Source organism: Ovis aries, chromosome 3, assembly GCF_016772045.2.
Source record: "Ovis aries strain OAR_USU_Benz2616 breed Rambouillet chromosome 3, ARS-UI_Ramb_v3.0, whole genome shotgun sequence".
In the NCBI taxonomy this organism is placed as follows: domain Eukaryota; kingdom Metazoa; phylum Chordata; class Mammalia; order Artiodactyla; family Bovidae; genus Ovis; species Ovis aries.
This window is the reverse complement of record NC_056056.1, coordinates 136,623,166-136,645,799: the sequence shown is the minus strand read 5'-3', so window position 1 is coordinate 136,645,799 and position 22,634 is coordinate 136,623,166. Positions and strand designations below refer to the sequence as shown.

The following is a 22,634-nucleotide window of genomic DNA, read 5'->3' as shown; positions in this document are numbered from 1 at the left end:
CTTCTAAACTCCTAACTTAACAAATATACTTTACTAAGGACCTACCTAAAAGGCCAGACTCTAAATTACAATTTTGGGAATCCTGAGTCCTACAGTAGAAAATAGCAGCCCCTAGCCTCAATGGCGCCCCACTCCAGTACTCTTGCCTGGAAAATCCCATCGACGGAGGAGCCTGGAAGGCTGCAGTCCATGGGGTCGCTGAGGGTCGGACACAGTTTAAAAGAGCTGAATATGGTTGAGGAGGTAGAGATGATGGAGGAAGGGCTCTGCTGTGTCTATGTATTCTTAAAAATTATCTCATTTTAAAAAACTGTAAAAATAAAATATGATTCATAAAAGTTTATGGAGCCCCTGAACCATTCTGTTATGCCTAGAGGTCTCAATAATAACATCTGAAAGCAACAGGACTAGACCCTCATTTGAGCCCATCTAGTCTATGGGGTGGCAGAGAGTCCGACGCGACTGAAGTGACTTAGCAGAAGCAGCATTACAATGCGGAGAAGGCAATGGCACCCCACTTGCCTAGAAAATCCCTTGGACGGAGGAGCCTGGAAGGCTGCAGTCCATGGGGTCGCTGAGAGTCGGACACGACCTAGCGACTTCACTTTCACTTTTCACTTTCATGCACTGGAGAAGGAAATGGCAACCCACTCCAGTGTTCTTGCCTAGAGAATCCCAGGAACGAGGGAGCCTGGTGGGCTGCCGTCTATGGGGTCGCACAGAGTTGGACACGACTGAAGTGACTTAACAGCAGAAGCAGTATTACAATGAAAACCACATGGTTTGCGAATTCCCTGGTGGTCCAGTGGTTAGGGTCGTCCCTTCCACTACAGCCGACAGAGGTTCCAACCCTGGCTCAGGAACTAAGATCCCCACAAGCTGTATGCTGCCAAAAAAACACTCCCAAACCAACTCCCTCCAAATGAAGTTTCTCTCTGCAGTGACCTTAAGAATGACTCTCTTCCTTTCCTCCTGTTTTGTCACCTTTAGAACTTCTACTTCCTATTGGTTGTTTTCCTCTCTCTCAACGGCTAGGCTCTCAGCTTCTGGCAATCGGACGCAGGTGAGAGTTCTTTGTATCTTCAAGATCTAGCATAGTACCAAGCACAGAGCACAGGCTCAGCTAAGTGTGAATAAAGAAAGAAAAAAGGAAACACCTTTACCTGGGCTTTGGAGGGAAGATGTTCCACCTTTCTGCACCCAAATGCCTGGAGCTCTGTAAGTTACTAGCCCTGAGACGTTGAACAGTCATTAAATAGCTTTAGGTTATAATTCCTTTCGGAGAAGGTAATGGTAACCCACTCCAGTACTCTTGATTGGAAAATCCCACGGCGGAGGAGCTTGGTGGGCTGCAGTCCATGGGGTTGCTAAGAGTCGGACACGACTTCACTTTCACTTTTCACTTTCATGCATTGGAGAAGGAAATGGCAACCCACTCCAGTATTCTTCCCTGGAGAATCCCAGGGACAGGGAAGCCTGGTGGGCAGCTGTCTATGGGGTCGCACAGTTGGACACGACTGAAGCGACTTAGCAGCAGCAGCATAATTCCTTTATCTGTGCAACATAATATCTACCTCACATCTTTATTCCTAAAATGAGTTGGGCTCCTGACCTCACTATTTCACCACACGGTGGGAGCCAATCTCAAATGAAGCATTGGAGTCACGTGAGAAGCACGTGTACAACGCATGAGGGCAGGAATTTCCGGAGATCTGTTCACTTTTATTTTTCCCACTATTTGCCCAGTGCCTGCACACTTCCCGGCACATTAACAGGAGTTCAAAATAAATAGCTGTTGAATGAGAATTGAAGTGCTAAAAATAACTATGCATTAAACCAAAAAACGCCTTGCGAAGTGCAAAGATACCCCTATATTCGGAATGAATACTTGGGTTCGGCCTCTGGTCCTCGGAGCAAGCGCAAGAGCCGCTCCGTGCGCTCGGGCAGCCCAGCGCGAAGGCGGAGGGCGGAGGTTGGAGGCCTGCCGGCAGGGCGGAAAAGCAGGGGAGTAGCGGGCGCGTGCTCAGAGGTCCAGCTCCGCGTTCAGGCCGCCAGCTGCAGGCCTGTGGCGGCCCTCGTGCAGTCAGAACCCGGAGCAGGCGTGCCCCGCCCCCAGTAGGCGGACCCCGGAGCCAGCGGCGCGGGGGCGGGGCCTGGCTCTCCGCGCCGGGGGCGGGGCCGGGCCCGGGCTCTCCGGGCCGGTGGAGGATCCGGCTGGTCGGTGGGAGCGACCGGAGCCCCGGCCACCAAGGGGTGCGACCCCCCACTGGCCCCGCCTTCCCGGCTGCGGTCGGCCAATCAGAGCGGCTTTTACTGGCGGGTGGGCCGAGCCGGCCCAGCTGCTCCGAGGCTCTGGCATGGTAACGTCCCCGCGCGGGGGTGGCGGGGCCCGGGGCGGTCCCACAGCGCCCCCGGCGGCCCGGGCCGGGGCCAGGGGGGCAGGGAGGCCGCCAGGGGTACCCGGGACCCCGGGGCAGAGCGAGGGGAACGAGGGGTTAGGGAGAGGAGCCCAGGAGGGGGGAGGGGGCGGGGATTTGGGGGGGAAGGGGCGGGGGAGGCCATGATGGAGGATGGCGGGGGGGGGGCGGGTGCTGAGGAGAACTGGAGTTGCGGGACTGGGTGAGGAAGGGGAAAGGATGAAGTGAAGGGTGCGTTTGTGGAGAAAGGTCGGGAAAGAACAGAAGGGCGAGAGACGTGGGAACCGTGGGTCTAGGGGAAAGGCGGGGGGCACAGTTTCTCCTCCTGGGATGTTTGGCGTGCGACAGGCCCCTTCCTCAGACTCACTGCTTGCTCCCTTTGGAAGCCCTGGATGCCCCCCTAAGACCTCTTGAGACTCCGTCCTTCGTTTCCCCGCACAGTCTCCTGATGTGAGGAGGGGGTATTGTCTCCTGAGGGAAGAGACGTTTCTGACCCCCACCCAGTGCTGGGTAGTCCAAGAAACAGGGAGAGCAGAAGCCCCTTTGTCCCAACCCTGGCTCTGCCGCCAAGACAGTCTGTAACAACTGTGTGACCTTGGGCAAGTCACTCACTACCTTTCTCTGGGCCTAAGATTTCCCATCGATTAAAAAAAAAAAAAAAAGGAAGATGCATAAGAAGGATATCCCAGATCTCTTTCTGCTCTTAAAATGGGGAGGTGCTTGAGGAGAGAGTTCAGGAGAATGGGTTCTAGGACGTGGGGAAGCAGAGGAAAGAAGGATGAAGATGGAGGCTAGGCCTTCAGCTGGGGCCGCAGAAAATCCCCAGGGACGTGAGGGAAGGTTAGGCACAAAGCAAGGCTGGGGCAGGCTAGCCAGCGCCTCTGGAATCCTGTTGGGATTGATGGGAGGACTGTAAATAAGAGGAAGAGGTTGAGAGACTGAACCCAAGAAGGATGAAGACCAGAAGTAACGTTCTGTTCATCAGGAGAGTGGTGAGGTGATGGCAGGATTAGAAGCAATGGAAAATATTTTCTAATATTTTGGGGAAGCAGAAAGAATAATAAGGCTGGTACAGGGGAATGGGGACTAGGATGGCCTCGAAAACAGGGAGGGAGTGGCTGGTGCTGTTTGGGGCAGCTAAGGTGGATGTAGACCGCAGGGGAATCAGCTGGTCTCTCAGCCTCCCTAATACTTTCTTTTTGATGATTGCTGCCTCTTTCTGAAAGGTGTGCCTCCCCAGTCTTCATTTTCCAGCATAGATCCCTTTAGTCGGAGCAGGCCAACCTTGGGATCACCTGACTGAGGATTTCAGGATTGTTTGAGAATTGGGGTAAAAAGAAAACGGGAATGAATTTGAATGTGAGAAATGCCTGTGGTACCATCATCCTTGCTTTGTGGAGTAGTTGAAAGCTTAGTCTTCTTCCAGGTCAGACTGCTTGGATTCCAAACTTGCCCCTGCCATTTAATCTTTTGGAACCATGGTCAAGTTACTTGATCTCTTTGAACCTCAGTTTCTTTATCTGTAAAATAGGGATGATAACCTCTAAGATAGTTGCAAGGATTAAATGACTGTTTGTCATGGTATCTGGCTCATAATAAGCACTCAGTAAATATTAGCAATTAGGTGTTGTTGTTTTTCTCCCCCTCCTTCCATTCTGTGTCTCTCCAGTCTTCTCCTTTTCTCCTTTTGTTGTTTTTTTTTTTTTCTGAATCTTCAGTTCTGAGATGTCCCCCGAGAGTGAATGCTGAGAAGAATTGATTGTAAGGGGGTGGGGAGGAATCCTTCAGCTGGCCCAGGTGAACACATGATGATCAGATGGTTGATTATCTCTTCATTGTGCGTACCCACCCACAAATGTGTTTTTGTTCCAGGAAAGACACATGATCTGTTTCTCTTTCAGCCCCCTTTCCTATATCGTTTTCTCACACAAATTACTTCTTTAGAGTCTCACCCAGAAGTGTAATAAGACTCGAAGTTATATAGGCACTGCATCAAGTGAGACAGGGGCAGGGATGTTTCAGAAAAGTATACAGGTTGCACAGGGGAGACTCAAGGAAAGGAAGGCTGTGAATGTTTCACAGTAATTTATGTTCATACCATTGCTCTCTCCTCTGTGGAAACTGTCCAAAACAGGCTAGTGTCTGGATCCTGGCCAGGGATCTCCATTCCGTTAAAGATGGTCATATAGAGTTAGTTTTAAAAAATTGTTTAGGTTTTCCCATGCTAGTATTTGATTCTAGTTCACTTTCCCCAGACACACAGACCTCTGCCAAACTGCTTATCTCTCCACCACAGTCAGCTTTTACCCAAAGAGTTTATACAGATGTACCTGGGTACATACACACACATTTGTCTGTTTTAGGATATTCCAGTATGCAAAAATAAAGTTAGGGATGAGTCTGCATTTTGTAACAACACTTTGTATACAGGGCCCTGCCTTGACATTCAGAAGGGACTTAAAAGGAGAAAACTCAATCCCTAAATGTGGGGAAACCCCCACCTGAATAGCAAGACATGCAGTCCCATGGGAAACACCCAGCAGACATCCATAGAGTAGCGTGTCACTCTGTGCAAAGTAATGCAGTATTTATTCTGAGGGGACTGAGGTAGGAGGGTGTATGTGTGGAGGATAATCATAAAGGCCCTGAAGGAGGTGAATATCGGATCATCTTGAACAAAATAAGAAACAAAACAGAATAAAAGAAAGACATGGAGTAATCTAATACTTTCTGTGCAAAGAGGAAAAGGGAAGCCATGAATCACGGTGAGCCAGAAGAATGTGGGATGGGTCTTGTTTAAAGGCTTTGAATGTCCGATGAGAGATTCTGTAGAGTGGGCAATGGGGAGCCACCACTGGTCTCCTAGCAAGAAAATGTTGCACTTGGTTTAACCATGTGGGTTGCAGAGAATATGCTAGAGTGAAAAAAACAGACCTGCTGCTTGTAAGGATTGTGTTTTTAAGGGAGTAGACCTGGAGAGCAGATTGAATCCAGCCCTGGGACCCATTATTCCCCCTTTTTTCATCTGAGAAAATATGCCTAGGGTAGTTGCCAGAGTCTCCTCCAGCTCTGACATTCTGTGTTCCCTAAATAACTGCTAGACCTTACTGATGGCTTTGTTTTGTGAACCTGCCAAGACCATTCAGTCATTAAGTTAAGAAATAATAGCATGTACTATGAGCCAGTGGTGGTGGTGAAGAAATTACAATGGGCACAGGGTTCTGGGATGAACAAAAACAAAGTCCTTGCCCCTTAAAGTTTCTAGCCTAGGCTGGAAACTGGAGGTATCACATATTTCTTTGATTCTAAGACTCACATCTTAACATTTCTGAAGTCAAGATGTATCTTAAGATCAGTGGTGAAAGTTGCTCAGTTATGCCCAACTCTGCAAGCCCGTGGACTGTAGCCTAGCAAGCTCCTCTGTCCATGGGATTCTGCAGGCGAGAATGCTGGAGTGGATTGCCATGCCCTTCTCCAGGGGATCTTTCCGACCCAGGGATTGAACCTGGGTCTCCCGCATTACAGGCAGATTCTTTACCATCTGAGCCACCAGGGAAGCCCCAGATCAGTGGAGTATGGTAATTTGGCAGCATTTGTTGTTTATTAGTGCCACATAAAATAATAATACAAACTGATACAATTTGTATCAGTTGTACAAATAACTAAAATTCCAGTGACTAATTGCTGAAGGGGAAGGTACATGGTGTATGAGTGTGTAAAAGAGGGCTCTGACTAGTCTGCTGGGTTGGAGAAAGCCATTCATGAAATGATGATAACCAGATCTAAAGGTTATGGAGGTGGGGTGTGTGGGGTTGGAGGGAACATTGCCCCAGGCAGAGGCGGGTGTCTTAGTTGGGAGGACTGCAAGGAGGAGCTCAACATGGATAAGGAAGGCAAGGCAGTTGGGGAGCAAACCTGCCACAGCCTCCCAAGCCCTGGACATGGGTTTGGGGACAGTGGGAAGCCATTAAAGAGTTTAAGCAGAGGAGTAACGTAGCCTGCGGTTGGAGTGGATGTGGGGAGACCAGTCAGGAGGCCACTGAAGTAGGTCAGTTTTTTTTTTTTTTAAGTTATAGGGTTGGAGGAGGAAACAGAAATAGATGGATTTGGGAAATCTTTAGGAGGTAAAATTAACTGGACTCATTGATGTATTCACAAGAAAGAGGGAAGCATGGTGAGTGGCTCACAAATTTCTATCTTGGACAACTGTGCGGATGGTGACATAGTCTCTGAGATGGGTGATCGTAGAGCCTGGTAGGACCCAGAGATGGTTATGTAGCTTCTGGGAGGCTGGGACCCTGAGGCAGATTGGGTGGGAAAGTGTGGCGGAGAGCTGGATTTCATCCTGAGTTGATTTGTTTCTGACTTCTTGTGCAAAAGGAGGTTTCATGGGGCGGAGCAGGTCTGAATACAGGACTTAGAGAGGCTGAACCCCAAGGAAAGGTAATTTAAGTTGGAGTAGTTTGACTTACCCCCTCTCTTAGGACAAGATAAGCAGAGGGAAGGAAGGACAGATGTTGCTGAAGGAGAGAGTAGAAGCATTGTTAAATACTGAGTCTTCCCAACATAGGGATAATTGGGAAAGTCGGGAAATTGGGCGGCAGTGAGCCAGCTCCCACCTTTACCTGGAACTCCTCCTCACCACCACACTCCCAGCACCTTCCAAGCAAGGAGGAAGGACAGAGCCTTTTAGCTGCATTTCAGTGCCCCAGGTTACTTAAAAACTGGTTTTGAATGGGTGAATATAGCTATATTCAAAGCTACAGAGGCAGACAGAGTTCTTTCTACCTGCGTCCTCATTCTCATTTCTTGTGTCATCTCTTGTTTCTGATTTTCATGCAGGTAATAAAACTTTGCTGCACTTTGCTTTTTTTCCCACTTGTTTATGTATCTTCCAGATTATTATCGAGACAGTGAGCCTCTTCATTCTTTTTATGACTGCATGGTAGTTCATCTTATGTTTGTGTAAAATTTTATAGTTCCTTACTTAGGGATATTTAGGCTGATTATAGTCTTCTGGTTTTATAAATAATGCTGCTCTGAAAATCTTGTACACACATGTAGGGCTATATCTATAGGATGAATTTTTAGAGCCATAAGATTATATATAAATAGGATTTGTTCCTTCATTTGTTTATTCATTCACTTTATATTTGTTGAGTACCTATTATGTGCCAGATGCTGTGGCAGGTACCAGGAATTCAGCTTTCAACAACTCAGATATGATCTCTGCCCCCATGGAATATGTGTAATATGTGTAAGGGGAAGCACATATCCAATCCAAAATAATTACAAAATTGTATACGTGAGGAAACTAAAAAGAGGATCAGAACAAATTGGACGTGCTTTAAATAGAGTCAGGAAGGCTTCTTAGAGCAAGTGATATTTCAGCTGAGAACTAAAAGATGAGATGTGGCTAGCCGTTGGGTGTAGGACAGGGAGACCTAGGCTATTCAAAGCCGCCTCCACTGGGATGAATCTAGGAGAGGCACAGGCCGCTATCTGCTATCTCCATGGGGGCTGGGATGCCAAGCTAAAGGGGGGGAATGGGAATGGGGGTGTCAAGGAGAGTGAGTGACTAAAGGTGAGGCCAGTTAGGGGAGGGAGCTGGGGGTAGTACTTAGGGAGGACTAATGATTGTGTTTAGAGGGCTTTGGGTTGAGTCTCTGTACTGGGTGAATTCAGGAAGGCGAACAGGAAAAGAGCCCACTTCCTCCCTGAATGGGAATGAGAGACCTCTGACTGATTTGAGGGAAGCACAGCCTTGCCCACAGGCGGGAGGGTGGATGAAAAGCCTTGGAAAGAGTTGATCTGTGCCTGTAATAGAACCTCCTCCATCTTTTCTTGGCTTGGGCAAAATGGAAACTTCCAGACTACAGATGACTTTGATGGGGCTCAGCCAGCTGACTCTGGACTGGCAAAGGAAAGAACAGATCTATCAAGGGCTCAGAGTGGGGATGGGCAGGAAACTGGGCTTTGAGACTCTTCCTCTGAACTTTGTGCTCCTTTTTCATCCTCTCCCCTCTGCTTCTCTTCTACAAAAGCCCATCTCTTTGCCCATCCGGGGTTCTATGACTTTTCTCTCCCTCAACAGTCGGTTCCCGATTCTGGTCCCCGGCCCCCAGCAGCGCCTGCCCCCTTCCCACCGGGGCCCCCCATGATGCCACCACCCTTCGTAAGTTTTATGTCTTTCCCTGGGCTTGGCTTTTCCAGCCTGCACCCCCAACTTCCCAGTCCCCAGCACTGCTGTATCGCCAGCACAGTTTTTGTGTAATGCCCCCTTCCTGTTGCCCTTGGATGAGGGATGGTTTTGCTTGGGTCCATAAAGTTGACAGTTCTCCCTTTGTCTTTTTGTCCTTGGGACACACAGGGGCTGGGGGAAGAAGTGAATGGGAAAAGACCCTCTTAAGTGTGAGGGCAGGGTGGGGCTCTCTTTCTCTTTCACTGCTCCTTGTCTGTATTCTTTTTTGTTCCTCCCCCAACATGGCTTGTGGGATCTCAGTTCCCCAACCAGGGATTGAACCCACGCCCTTGGCAGTGAAAGCTTGGAGTCCTAACCACTGGACTGCCAGGAAACTCCCCTTGTCTATATTTTTTAAATACGCCATGAAGTCAGGCTGGAATAGCAACCGGTGGTCATCAAGTTGGGGAAAAAGGGATAGGAGGCAGAGGACTGGGAGATTGGGGACTGGACACCTGCCTCTGGCCCTGCATCTGAAAGGCCTCTCTGGAGAGAGTCGCTTAAGTGGTGGAGCCTTCCAGTCGCAGTCTGGTGGCAGTTCCATTTCTCTTTCCCCTCTCGCCTGCTTCTCAAGAAGCCATTTGCTTGCCTCTTAGACCCAGAGGACCCCTGTTATCAGTCTCAGTGGTGAGGAGGGAGGCAGTTTGATGCCTCTCAAACTGAAACTTTGAACTGTCTCAGAGCCAGTGTGGAGGGTTGGGTGGGAGATGAGTGGCTGTTTCCTGACAGGGGCAGAGCAGTGTCTCCTCTGCTCAGGCTCTCTTCCTTTCCTCGTTTCCAGATGCCTCCTCCAGGAATCCCCCCACCTTTTCCTCCAATGGGGCTCCCTCCCATGAGTCAGAGACCACCAGCCATCCCCCCCATGCCACCTGGCATCATGCCCCCAATGCTCCCACCAATGGGGGCACCACCACCACTCACACAGGTAATCTCCTCCCCTGCTCCAGGGCCTCAGAAAACCCTATCATTTCAGTTGCAGGTAGAGATGAAGGTGGATATCTGAACTGAACTTGAGAATCTGGGGGGGGAGGGAGGGAAGAGAGGTGGGGCTAGGCCCCACGTGAATTTGTCTGCTGAGTGGCTAGAGGCCACTCTGAGGCTCAGCTGAGCGCCCAGAGCCCAGTGAGTGCTCTTGTGAGGGTCATGGCCCCGGCAGGATCTCTCAGGACTCTGTGTGGCCTGTGCTTGCCTTCACCTCAGTAGCTGGTTTTTGTCTCCTTTGTATCCATAGATACCAGGAATGGTACCTCCCATGATGCCAGGAATGCTGATGCCAGCAGTGCCTGTCACCGCAGCGGTAAGCACTGTGGGGGCAGGAAGTGGGCTCTGCGTGCAGCCCAGTGGGTCTGACTTGGCGTACAGGGATGCGGCCTCCGTTCTTTCCCTCTTCTCATCACATCCACCCTTGGCCCCGCTGCAGTTCCCACGCTGAGTCCTTCTTCCAGCCACGAACTCAGCTCTTCTAGTTTCTCACTCATCCCAAAAGGCACATACATCCTCTCATTATCCCCCTGCTATGCCCAGTTCCCTTAAGGAACACCTTCACTCCAGACACTGATCACTCTCACAGAGTTAGCACTGTGGACACGTGAATACAATTTCCTCTTCGCATCTTCTTTGTCTCTGGAGGAAGCGGCAGTACCTGGAGATCTCACTATACCTTCTTGTGCTGCTGTTCAGCGTAGTAGAGTTGGGTAGGATGTGGCAATTGGTACTTTCTGTGGAAGAGGTGGGCCATGAAGTCTCACTAAACAGAATACTCTCACTTGAAAAAAGGAGCTGCCGTGCAGTTTCTTCCTGGGGTCCTAGAGCCATGGTCCCGGAGGGTGGGGGAAGCTTGTTAGGGAGCAGAGATCCCTGGGAGCAGGACACATGGATCCTGGCCTGGCCTGCTTCTTCATCCCCCATGGCCTGGGTCTTGGGGGCCACTGGGCTTGGCCCCAACCCTTCCCCCTCCTCTTTCTTCGGCAGACGGCTCCGGGTGCGGACACCGCCAGCTGTGAGTCTTCTGGGGGTCTGCTCCCCCCAGGCTCGGAGGTTGGGGGGGAGAGGGGACCATGGACTAGGGCCCACCCTGGATCATGCCTGTTGGGGTGCCAGGGATCCTGGGATGTGATGGGACCAGGGGAGATTTACTGGGGATGGAGTGTAAGGGAGGAACAGCTGGGGATCAGATAAGGGTTGGAACAGGGACTTAATAGGTTTCCTTTGGCTTCTTTTCTAGCTGCTGTGGCTGGGACAGGCCCTCCGGTAAGTTCTTTCCACTCGGGTCTCTGGGTAGAAAGGCTGAAAGGGAGGTGCTAATGGTTAAATTTGGAGGGTGAGGAGGATAAGCTTTGGGAAAGGAGCCTTGACCACCATTCTCTGCACCCTCCCCTCCCCTAGAGGGCCCTATGGAGTGAGCATGTGGCCCCTGATGGGCGCGTCTACTACTACAATGCTGACGACAAGCAGTCCGTGTGGGAGAAGCCCAGCGTGCTCAAGTCCAAGGCAGAGGTCCTGAGTGGGGCTTTCTGGCCCTTTTTTTCAGCTGCCCTGACCCTTCCAAGTCCTTGGCCTCCCTTGAGTCTCTAACCATACTCATGGTTCCTCTAATCCTAAGATCCCTGACCGTTCCCCAACCTTCCTAGGATCTCAAGAAGTCCACCTTCCCTCATCTTGAGCCAGGCCAGGTGGTAGCTAAACACTTATGTGTACCCCCCCCTCACTGGGTCCCCTCACTTAGCTCCCCGAACTGTGGCTGGCAGGTATGCCCAGCCCACTGAAGTTCCCTGGCCCATCCTCTTACAGCTCCTGCTGTCCCAATGTCCCTGGAAAGAGTACAAGTCGGACACAGGCAAACCTTACTACTACAACAATCAGAGTAAGGAGTCCCGCTGGACCCGGCCCAAGGACCTGGATGACCTGGAGGGTGAGGAGGGGGTGGGCCCAAGCAGGGGCTCGGGGGCGTGACTCTGTGCTACCCTCTAACCACGTTATCCTTTCCTGTTGCAGCTCTAGTCAAACAAGAGGCTGCAGGGTAAGTGACTTGCTTGTCTTGCCTGCCCGTCCACCCATATGTGGGGCCTCCTGAGGGGTGGGAGCGGCCTCTAACCATGATCTGTGCTCTGTGAGAGGAAGAGCCAGCTCTCATCTCCTTGTGGAGTGGTCTGCTCTGGCCCTAGCCCTTTGCAGGATAGAGACCAGTCAGCCCCTGAGCACCTCTGTCTTTGCACTGCTGGACACTGCCCTTCCGACCCACCTGCAGGAAACAGCAGCAGCCGCAGACACTACAGCCACAGCCTCCTCAGCCTCAGCCCGATCCCCCACCTGCGCCGCCCGGCCCCACCTTGCTGCCCACAGGCCTCCTAGAACCTGAGCCGGGCGGGAGTGAAGATTGCACCGTGTCAGAGGCTGCCCAGCCCCCAGAACAGGGGTTCCTGCGGCAGCCAGAGGAGGGCCCCGGCAGGTGAGGGCTACCCCCCATGCATTCTAGACCTCAGGCTCCCGCCTGGGTTCAACCCTTGACCTCTGTCAGGTTTCTCGGGAAAGGGGTGAAGACCTGGGCATGGCCTCTAATGAGCAGAAAAGGACTTCCCTGGGGAGCAAGGGGGTGTCCTGATCACACAGGGCACTGAAAACTATAGGGACTTGGGGACACTGTGGCTGAGTTCCTTTTGTCCCCCAGTTCTGCTGGACAGCATCAGCCACCACAGCAAGAGGAAGAAGAATCAAAACCAGAGCCGGAGAGATCTGGCCTCAGTTGGAGCAACCGGGAGAAGGCAAAGCAGGCCTTCAAGGAGCTGCTGAGGGACAAGGTGCTGAGGGTGGGGCTCCCAGGGTAGCCCTGGAGGGGGCTGGAGGTGGGCAGGGCCCATGACCCCCGCCTGCTCCATTCCAGGCTGTCCCCTCCAATGCTTCGTGGGAACAGGCCATGAAGATGGTGGTCACTGACCCCCGTTACAGGTAGGCCTGGGCAGGCCCTCCAGACATTGTTCATGAGGGTAGCTGATCCACGGGTTTCCTAAGAAACCCTGAGGGGGTCAGAGTGAAGAGAGTGATAGATAGGTGAGCGTGCTGGGGAAGAGAAGCTGAAGAGCCTCCAGGAGAAGGAGGGGAAGGGAATCATTCAATAAATGCTTGTTGAATTGAATTGATTTGAATTGAATTAATTGGGGAAAGAGGGGTTGGATAGGGCAGAGGCCTGACTGCAACTTGAGAGCCCATAGCAAAAGGGCTCGGTATTAATAGTGTCTTAAGAGCCCTGTCTTGTTCCCTCACTGTTTGTAACCCCTCCCCACATCCCAGAGACCAAGCTATCTTGCTTCCCTGTGCCCTTGGGGCCCCTGCAGCCCGCTGTGCCCATGCGTGGCCACTTCAGTCAGTTCTGTGAGACCCATCCCCAGTGTGCCATGACCCTGCTTTGTGGGCTCTGCACTGTGGTTCAAGCTGACTCCTCTATCCCCACCCAACTCCCACCCTGTCCACCCTAGTGCCTTGCCCAAACTGAGTGAGAAAAAGCAGGCATTCAATGCCTACAAAGCGCAGCGGGAGAAGGAGGAGAAGGAAGAGGCCCGGCTAAGAGCCAAGGAGGCCAAGCAGACCTTGCAGCATTTCCTGGAGCAGCATGAACGCATGACTTCCACCACTCGCTACCGGTCAGGGGGCCAGGCTGGGCTGGGGCCTGGGAACCCTGAGACCCCCATGGGCCCAGGCTCTGTTCTCTGCCTGCCTTCTCACAGCCCATATGCTCCACAGGCGGGCAGAACAGACCTTTGGGGAGCTGGAGGTCTGGGCTGTGGTCCCTGAGAGGGATCGAAAAGAGGTTTATGATGATGTCCTCTTCTTCCTGGCCAAGAAGGAGAAGGTAACAGCTACTGGGCTGGATCCATCAGCCCTAGTCTCATTAAGGCCTTCCATGTCTTGGCTTCCTTGTGGGCCCGCCCATTCACTCGCTGCCCGAGGGTCCCAGCTTCTTACTCAGAAGCTGGTATGGCATATCCCCAGTTCATGCTCTGGGCCTACAACTTGGTCTGGGAGGACAGGAAGGTCTCTGAGGGTGTGGTCTGTAACCTGTGCTCCTTCCCCTTTCTGGAGTCAGAAAGGCCTTGAGTCTGGCCATCCCAGAGTTCCCAAGCCACCTGCCTTTACCTAGGTCCTCTGCCCAGGCCCACTTGTGTAGCTCTGCCCTGCCCTGCCTCACCCTGACCCCATGGCTCCCTAGGAACAAGCCAAGCAGCTGCGGCGCCGCAACATCCAGGCCCTGAAGAGCATCCTAGATGGGATGAGTAGTGTCAACTTCCAAACCACATGGTCCCAGGCCCAGCAGTACCTCATGGATAACCCCAGCTTTGCTCAGGACCATCAGCTACAGAGTAAGCCTGGGTCTCCACTCCCTTCTCTCCCTTCCTTTTTCCTTCCTGACCCCCAGCACCTGCCTCACACTATTCCCCCTGCACCTCCTGCCCCTTTGGACATCTAGGAGTCCCTCACATTTAGTCCAGAACCTCTCTGGACTTGAGATCACAGGATGGATGCTTCAGGACACCTCTCCCTCTAGGGTCTATAGTTAACCTGGATATTATGTGTTCTTTGGGGAAGAGCACTGGGATAGGAATAATATTTGAAGATGACTTTTATAGCTCATGTGAATATGGTTTTAAATCAACTTGGTATGGTGGGCCATAAATGGTCACACACGTGGCAATCAGCTGCTGTTGGCCTGTCATCACTTGCAGTGTCTTCTGATATTCACCTTCTGAGGTCATATCAAAGCCTGGTTGATTCCCAGTCCAATGTAAACTAAAAGCTTAGATTCTGAGATAACTGATTTCATATAATTACTTCTAGTAACCAAATTCACAAGAGCTGAATGCTTCTGTATAATACTTCATATAATCACTGAACCCTTTTCATGAACCATCATTCCAATAGCCTCTCCCAGGAGCCCCTGCTCCCTTCTCCCCACCACCCTGGATGTCCCCAACACCTGCAGGAGTAGCATCTTGGAAGCTCTGGGGGTGCTGGGACTGAGAGGGTGTTCCCCTGGTGCGGTACCTGCTGAGCCTCCTCTCTGTGGTTAGACATGGACAAGGAAGATGCGCTGATCTGCTTTGAGGAGCACATCCGAGCTTTGGAGAGGGAGGAGGAGGAGGAGCGAGAGCGAGCCCGACTTCGGGAGCGGCGCCAGCAGCGCAAGAACCGGGAGGCCTTCCAGGTATCTTTGCTGCCCTCCGGATTGGAACTCAGCTCTGCCCTGGACAGTCTCCTCTTCACCCACATGCTGGCTTCTCTCGGCCAGGCCCATGTTCTCCGTGTGCCCAGCCTGTCCTCGCTCTATGAGGGCTCTCTGTGCCTGCAGTTTTGCTCCTCCTGGGGCCCCTCAACTCTGGGCCAGCTCCTCTAGACTAGGTGTGTGTGCCACCCGGAAACTGCCAGCAGATGGTGCCCTAAAAGCAAGGCTCGGCAGCTTGGCCAGGTTTATTTCCCTTCACTGGGGAGCCAGACAGGCATAGCTAGTTCATCCCCGTCTTGGAGGTGGCCCTGGTGGTGGTGGTGGAGGGGGTTACTTGGCTGTAACACATGGGGAAGTGTGGGAGTTATGGGAAGGTAATGCTGCAGGCACATTTCTGTTTCTTTGCCTCCCAGTCCGGCTTATTCTCATGTGGAGTCTGTCCCTTTCTGTTTTACAGTCTCTGTTCATATTGCTCTCTGCCTCCCCATCTGTAACTCTTCATCTCTGCCTCCCTTGCCTGCATTTCCTCAGTCTGGTTGTTCCTGCCTCTCCCTGCCATCTCTCCTCTCCCCGCCCAGGCTTTGACTTTGCCTCCCTCCCTCTCTCACCCTCCCTGTAACTGGCCTCTTCCCTGCTTAGACCTTCCTGGATGAGCTGCACGAGACAGGGCAGCTGCACTCCATGTCCACCTGGATGGAGCTGTACCCAGCGGTCAGCACTGATATCCGCTTTGCCAACATGCTGGGCCAGCCGGGTAAGGCAGCCGGGCTCTCCCTTCTCTGGCCTGGCTTCCTGCCCTGCCAGTCTCTCTGCACTCCCACTCCCTGGTCCTGTCCTCAACCCCACTCTCAGGCCTCGGGAAGCTGCCGCCCGCCAGGCCCCCCTCCCTCCCTCCCCCGCAGGCTCCACCCCTCTGGACTTGTTCAAGTTCTATGTGGAGGAGTTGAAGGCGCGGTTCCATGATGAGAAGAAGATCATAAAGGACATCCTTAAGGTGAGGGAGGCCTGGGGCTGTGGATGGATGCAGGCTGGGTGCAGGGCTTGCTCCCAGGACAGGGCTCCCTGATAAATCCTGTTTTGTGGGAGCATTGCCACTCAGTTCAGGAGATAGCTATTGTGATCCTTTCTTTATACAGAAATGAACAAGATACAATTTCTGCCTAGAAGGAGCTCAGGGTCTAATAGGAAGAGAGACATGGCAATTAGATAGACATTACAGAGGGGCAAGGGTTATTATTACAGAGATGAGAATCAGAAGAATTGCTGTTTGAACTGCACCTCTAAGAATGAGGAGCTGGGGGAGGATGGAGGCCCGGGATGTAGGGTGCCGCAGGAGTGAAGAGGAGCAGGAAGCACAACTAGTCATAAGCTAGTTGCCCACAAGTATTTTCCTTCTGCCTGTACATTGTTTTAGAAAAACCTGGAATTTGTTGCTAACATTTTAAAATCAAGAGATTACAATTAAAATCTGGATCTTTAGCATCTCTTGGGAATTTGGATTATCTAGCAGCACTAGGCTGGCTTTGTGAAGCATTCAGTGGGCTAAAGCTGAGATACCACGGCCTTTTAGAAGGGGCATATCCTCCTTATCTGTCCTCACTCCTCCCTGTCACGTCCGTAACACGAGAGCAAAGTCACCTACAATTTACCATCTCCATGCTGGAGAGTTCCTCAATATTCATGTCTATCAAGGAGGGAAAAGTGAGTGATGGACTGAGAGAGCCCTGTGTTTCAGGAAAAGATAACAAAGAGAAGCATATTTCTTTGTGGAAGTGAAGACCCTTCTCATGAGTTTCGGGGAGCAGTGTGCACCGTGGTTAGGAGCAAGACTGTGAAGGCCAACTGTGGGGTTGAAAGTCCATCTTAACCACTTATAAGTTTTGTGACCTTGAGCAGATTACTTAATCTTTCTGAGCATGTTTCCTCATCTGAAAAGTGGGGAATATTCCCCCAGACTTCACCTGATTACCAGCAGGAGTAACTTGGTACCCGAGATGAAGAAGGTCTGAGAATAAAGCTAGGAATGTCTCGCTGCACACATATTTAAGTCCCGTGTTTTGCCTTAAAATTCATGCAGGTGCTGTACTTTAATACCGTAACATGTATCTGTTAATATAAAGTTAATATTTTAAAATTACTTACCATTAGATAATATATATTGTATTGTCCTGTGGCTTCCTCTATTTCTCTATACCCCAGTTGGGAAGGAGAGCCCTACGTATAAAATTCTTTGAATGCTAAAATAAGGAAATTGGATTTTTATCTTGTAAGTAACCGGAGGCGGGGAATGATGTCTTGGAAAAGCCCCAGTGGTGGTGTAGAGCCATGCCCGCAGCCCGAGTATTTGTATGCACAGGGATGGAGTGGTAGAAGACAGGACTTGAAGACTCAGGACACAAAAAGTGATAGTGGCAAGTGATTCAGATCAATTCTGAGCTTGAGACTTCTGACTCACCCCTAGACTGCTCCCTTGCTGTTGGGACCCTTGGGAGAAAAGTCTGGGCAGCCGTGGACTTGAGGCAGGGTTTGAAGTGTGGGGGGTGAGCAGAGAGACCAGGCAGGAGCTGCTGCATGGTCCAGGTGAGGATGGCCGGTGAGCACAGCTTAGGTGCTCCAGTTGTTTCTGAAACTCCCTAGGTCAGCTCACAGGGGCCTTGGGACAAGCTGGAGGGGGCGGGGTGGAGGGGACTTTTTGCTCCTTCCTCTATTTTCAAGTGTAACTGCTTGTTTCTCTTATGGAATGAGGGTTCTACTTAAGATTTTTATTTTTAAAAAAAGCATCTGCTGATTTTAAGAAAGTGTTTCAAACCAGTAGGCTAGTCACTCAGAAGTAGAATTGACACATTTTTTTTCGTGTGTGAAATTGAGGGAAGGAAGGAGTGAGTCGGAGATAGCAGGGGTGGATTGATGGTAAGGATTAAGCAGGAAGAACAGGGCTGGAGAAAACAGCAATTCCATTTGGGAAATTGTTCTCATAAAGCAACCGGGGGCAGGGAGGAATAAAGCAAATACCGTATTTTAAATATGATAATCGCATAGGGTAGAAATATCTAATCCAGGAAGAGTTAAATTTTATTGGACAGTTAACTTTTAACCCCTGAGTGGCTGGTACTGCTGACAGGCTTGTAGGAGCCCTATCCTTGCTGAAGCCTGTCTCTCCACACCTCTTGAGGACAGTCTTCGGTCAGTTCCCCTTCCTGTTGCCCCCTTTTGGGCTCCTGCCTCTGGAAGGCAGGTAGAACCCAGGGCTCCCTGAGGCCATCTACCCACCAGGCAGACTATGGACTGTGGTGACACTCCACATCCCATAGGGTAATGCAGAGTCCTGAACTCAGAACAGCTGAAAGTCAGAAGATCTGGGCCCATCCATGGGAGTGGAGTGTGGGGTGGGGGCTCCCAGAAAATGAGTTATCTTGGGATCTGCTGAACTTGAAGTGTCTGTGAAGTACCCTGTCTAGAATGGGTCTGAAAGTCAGGAGAGAGGTGAGGGGTGAGATTGCTAGGAACAGTGTGGAACAGGCACATACAAACGAGAGGTGGTAAAAGGGGTCAGAGACAGGTGGGGACCCCGGAGAAGGAAGGACTGCAGAAGTGAACAGAGGCGAGAAGAGTGAGGACTGAGACGGGTCGCTGGAGTTCTTAGGACACGAGCAGCCTCTAGGAGAACAGTGTCCATGAAGAGGGGAGACTGAGTGCGGCACAGGCTTTAGTTACACAACTCCTGGCTGTTTATTGGTTGAGACCTCTGCAAGTTATATAATGTCTCTGAGCCTCAGTTTCTTCATCTGTAAAATGAGGATAATATAAATGCAAGGTCATGAAGTTAAATGATAGCGTTTGTAGTATCTTGCTCATTAGTAGGCTTAATAAGTGTTTTCCTTTGTACTACATTTAAAGAGTGTGAAACAGAGGGACAGAAGCAGAGGTTATTAGCTTGAGGAAGGTGAGAGCAGGGTGGAAAGGGTATTCCAGGCTAAGTGAGGTGCGTACCTGATGGAAGGAGCCAGTAAAGAGGCGAGATAGAAGTCTGCAGTTCCCTAAGCGAGAGATTGTCTGAGGAGAAGAGCTGGAGAGCATGGGCTGAGGCAGCCCTCTTGGAAGCAGCAGGAAGAGTATGCCTCTGCCATCAGCAGGGGGCCAGAGCAGGTTCCAGATGAGCAGAGGTAGTAGAAGGGAACCTGGGCCTCTGCCTCAGACCTCACGCTCCAGTGGCTCCACTTTCCGGTGAGTCGTCTCGGGCCAAGTGAGACAACTCCTACAACCTGCTCACTGGGGTGTTGTGAGGCTTAGGGGAGAAGCACAGCGCCTAGTCCATGGTGCTTTATAGTGTGATGTGTTCTTAATAATGGGGAGTCGTACAGCTGGTGGCCTTTTATTTTTCCCATGGATAAAATGATTGTGGGTGTAGTGCTTGAAAGTAGGGGCTTCATCATTAGAAAGACCTGGGGTAGAATTCTTGTCCAGCCATATGTTAGCCTTGAAGACCTTGGGCAGATACTCTAGTTTCTCTCTAGTTTCTCTTTATGTTTCTTCCACATAAAATTAGGACCTGTGCTTTAGTTCAGATACGTGAGGATCAAATGAGATAATGTGTGTGAGGCACTCAGCATGGTACCTGGTACATAGTAAGCACTCAATAAATACAGCCATAGCTGCTGACCAAGAAAGAATACAGGGAACTTACGACCCAGCAATGGCTCAAGCTTAAGCCAAAGGGACAAAGAATCAGTTGTGAGAAACACAGGCATCTATCAGACGGAGGACATGTACCTTGAACACCTACCCGTGATCCAACCTCCCTAGTTCCCTGTGACAGCTAAGCCAAGGGCGGGTATGGGAGGTTTAATTGTCAGATGGTGGAGGACTTGAATGACTTGGTCTCCGAAGTGCATCCCCGTCCTGTGGATCCCTTCCGGGGGAGGGGGCTACTTGAGCATCTGTAGTGTGACCCGTGCCTGCCCTGGAGGCAGCCAACTTCAGGTTCAGGCCTGTGGTGCCCCCCTGCTTCATGCGCTGCTGTGCCCACAGGACCGGGGCTTCTGCGTGGAGGTGAACACAGCCTTCGAGGACTTCGCCCACGTCATAAGCTTTGACAAGAGGGCTGCTGCGCTGGATGCAGGCAACATCAAGCTGACTTTCAATAGTGTGAGGGGCCGCGCGGGGTGGGGCTGTAGCCAGGGCTCCGTTCTTGAGCTCGTCCCTCGCTCTGGTTCTGTTCCTTCTCACTCACCGCCCCAGTGTGACTCTGCCCCCAGTCCAGGAGTGATAGTAGGAGCTCAGACCCCAGCTTCCCACACACCCCTCCTCCTGAGTGACCCTGCCCTGCATCCTTTCGCCCTCAGCTGCTGGAGAAAGCAGAGGCGCGTGAGAGAGAGCGGGAGAAGGAGGAGGCCCGGCGGCTGCGGCGCAGGGAAGCTGCCTTCCGAAGCATGCTGAGGCAGGCTGTGCCTGCTCTGGAGCTGGGCACGGCCTGGGAAGAGGTCAGGACTGCAGCCTGGCATCAAACACCACCCCCTCAGTCCTGAGGGCAGCAGTGCTTCTCCACCACTGGGGGCCCACCCCAGTCGTAGCACAGCTCGGGGCCAGCTTCGGCGCCCTTCCTTCCTTCCTCTGCCCCAGCCCTGCCCTGTGCTCACGGCGGCCTCCATGTTGTGCTGGGGCTGGTCTGATCAGCAGTGCTCTCCTGTTCAAGGTCCGTGAGCGCTTTGTGTGCGACTCAGCCTTTGAGCAGATCACCCTGGAGTCGGAGCGGATCCGGCTCTTTCGGGAGTTCCTGCAGGTACTGGAGGTGAGGCAGAGCTTCTGGTCCTATCTGCCCCAGGCTGGTGAACACATGGAGCTAGCTTAACAGTAGCCTCAGTAACCTCTCAGCCCGAGGCTCTCCTTTCCCGGACAGCTAAGGAAGGGGAGGTCTCCTGGTGCCCTGGATACACCCAAGGCCCTAGCCTGAGGAGGCAGCAAAACCTCTGGGACACAGGGTCCTTCCTCGGGCTAACCTTGGCGCCTTCCTCACCCTTCCTTCTGCTTCCACCAGACGGAATGCCAGCACCTCCACAGCAAAGGCAGGAAACACGGCAGAAAGGGCAAGAAGCACCATCGCAAGCGTTCCCACTCGCCTTCAGTGAGTTGGCGGGTAGGAAGGATGTGGGGTGAGGCTGGACTACCTGGGGGAAATAAGAACCACTTCTCTTGCTTTCCCCATATATCACCTCCCCTGGAGGGAGACTGGGCGATCCCTTTGGTCTTGGATTTTCCTGTCCCCAGCTCCCAGACTCAAGGGCTTCTGGAGCCCAGCGCCCTTTTGTGCTGACTTGTATCTGCTCATCTACCTAGGGCTCTGAGTCAGGAGACGAGGAGCTGCCCCCGCCCTCTCTCCGGCCCCCCAAGCGGAGGCGACGGAACCCCTCGGAGTCGGGCTCTGAGCCCTCTTCCTCACTTGATTCTGTTGAAAGTGGGGGTGCTGCCCTTGGAGGACGGGGTTCCCCCTCCTCTCGCCTTCTCCTCGGATCAGGTAAGTAGTTGGGAGCTGGAGGGGAGGCCTTAGGGGAGCCCCACCCCTAAGGGTGGAGGTGGTGGGCAGGGCTGCACCTGTCAGAGAGTAAGAACTTCCCATCCCTGCCCAGGCGGGAAGCGGAGAGAAGGAAGGAGGACTGGACTGAGACTTCCTCAGACAGGTCCCTGCCTGTGAAGAATGCAGAGAAAAGGATGAGGCCTCCCTTTTCCCATGGGACTTAGTGGGGATTTTTCCATCTCCAGATCATGGTCTTCGGAAAGCCAAGAAACCAAAAAAGAAAACTAAGAAGAGAAGACACAAGTCGGTGCGTAGAGAAGGAACTTGCGTCCAAGGCTCTGCTATTTTATGAGATATCTTCATGTCTTCACCCGCCTCCCGGGCCATCCTCCACAGGAACTGAGGAGGCGGGCTCTGGGCTCTTACAGAACAGTCCCGAGAGTGAGACAGACCCTGAGGAGAAAGCTGCCAAGGAGAGTGATGAGAAAGAACCAGAACAGGACAAGGACAGGGACCTCCGGCGGGCAGAGCTCCCTAATCGCTCCCCAGCCTTTGGAATCAAAAAGGAGAAGGTGAGAGGCAGGCACCCGGCCCCCACCTGGTCAGCGCTCTGCGCAGGCCCTCGGGGAAGCCGTGGGTGAGCTGTGCCTTTACTCCACCAGACGGGCTGGGACACGTCAGAAAGCGAGCTGAGCGAGGGTGAGCTGGAAAGACGGCGGCGGACGCTCTTGCAGCAGCTGGACGACCACCAGTGACCTGATGCCACCGTGCCTCGGGTCTGCGTGAGGCTGTGGCTGAGTTCACCCTCGCTGTCTGCCCCAGGCTTCATCCTTAGTTGGGTCTGTGTCCACCTTTTCTCAAGTATCCCCAACCCCAACCCACCATTTCTGGCATCTCCCAAGGTGCCTGTGGTGGTCAAGGGTCCCCTCAACTTCCCGGACAACTAGTGCAGTCCTTGCCCTCAGTCTCAGACCAGCGATTGTGGTGAAGGCCATGTGGGCGGGTGGTGCCAGAGGATAAAATGTGAGAAGGGGCTCCCAGAACAAGTGGCAGGCTGGTAGACACAGCCTGGGTGGCAGGGCCGGGTCCTTAGCCGCTAGCATCAGGGCCTGCTCCCACCTCCCGAGGCCCTGGGGCTCCACCACTCCTTCCTCCAGCCCTGGGGCCCACTGTATGTGTGTTTTGGTTTTGTTTTTTAAATGACAATATTTATAACGTGGCCAGTGGCTCTTTTGTCTTGTCCGTGGGCTT

At 52.2% G+C, this 22,634-nt stretch overlaps 2 protein-coding genes across 20 annotated transcripts in view; one reads left to right on the top strand and one right to left on the bottom strand.

The window, feature by feature from the left end:
* FAM186B (family with sequence similarity 186 member B) overlaps nt 1–2,108 on the bottom strand; it is a 28,655-nt gene extending 26,547 nt beyond the window's left edge. For all 3 annotated transcript variants that reach the window (XM_060412658.1, XM_060412659.1, XM_060412660.1), the window contains exon 1: nt 1,164–2,108. The gene's annotated coding sequence lies outside the window, so the exon portion shown is untranslated. The remainder of the gene's footprint in view (nt 1–1,163) is intronic.
* A 219-nt stretch (nt 2,109–2,327) lies between these two features.
* Nucleotides 2,328–22,602, top strand: PRPF40B (pre-mRNA processing factor 40 homolog B). 17 transcript variants are annotated; one of them, XM_060412646.1, is made up of 26 exons: nt 2,328–2,360; nt 8,512–8,592; nt 9,440–9,583; nt 9,890–9,955; nt 10,630–10,657; nt 10,883–10,908; nt 11,044–11,154; nt 11,449–11,521; nt 11,653–11,677; nt 11,906–12,106; nt 12,326–12,455; nt 12,539–12,603; nt 13,131–13,295; nt 13,396–13,504; nt 13,862–14,012; nt 14,721–14,854; nt 15,512–15,626; nt 15,775–15,866; nt 19,901–20,017; nt 20,215–20,352; nt 20,565–20,660; nt 20,907–20,993; nt 21,206–21,383; nt 21,629–21,690; nt 21,812–21,955; nt 22,046–22,602. In XM_060412646.1, exons 1-26 carry the CDS (start codon nt 2,358–2,360, stop codon nt 22,136–22,138), a joined length of 2,634 nt encoding a protein of 877 aa, XP_060268629.1. In that variant the 5' UTR covers nt 2,328–2,357; the 3' UTR covers nt 22,139–22,602. The 17 variants fall into 17 exon arrangements, with proteins under 17 accessions (XP_060268629.1, XP_060268628.1, XP_027823166.1 ...); XM_060412645.1 differs by having other exon boundaries at nt 20,907–21,005; XM_027967365.2 differs by having other exon boundaries at nt 11,449–11,569.
* Nucleotides 22,603–22,634: the final 32 nt, after the last annotated feature.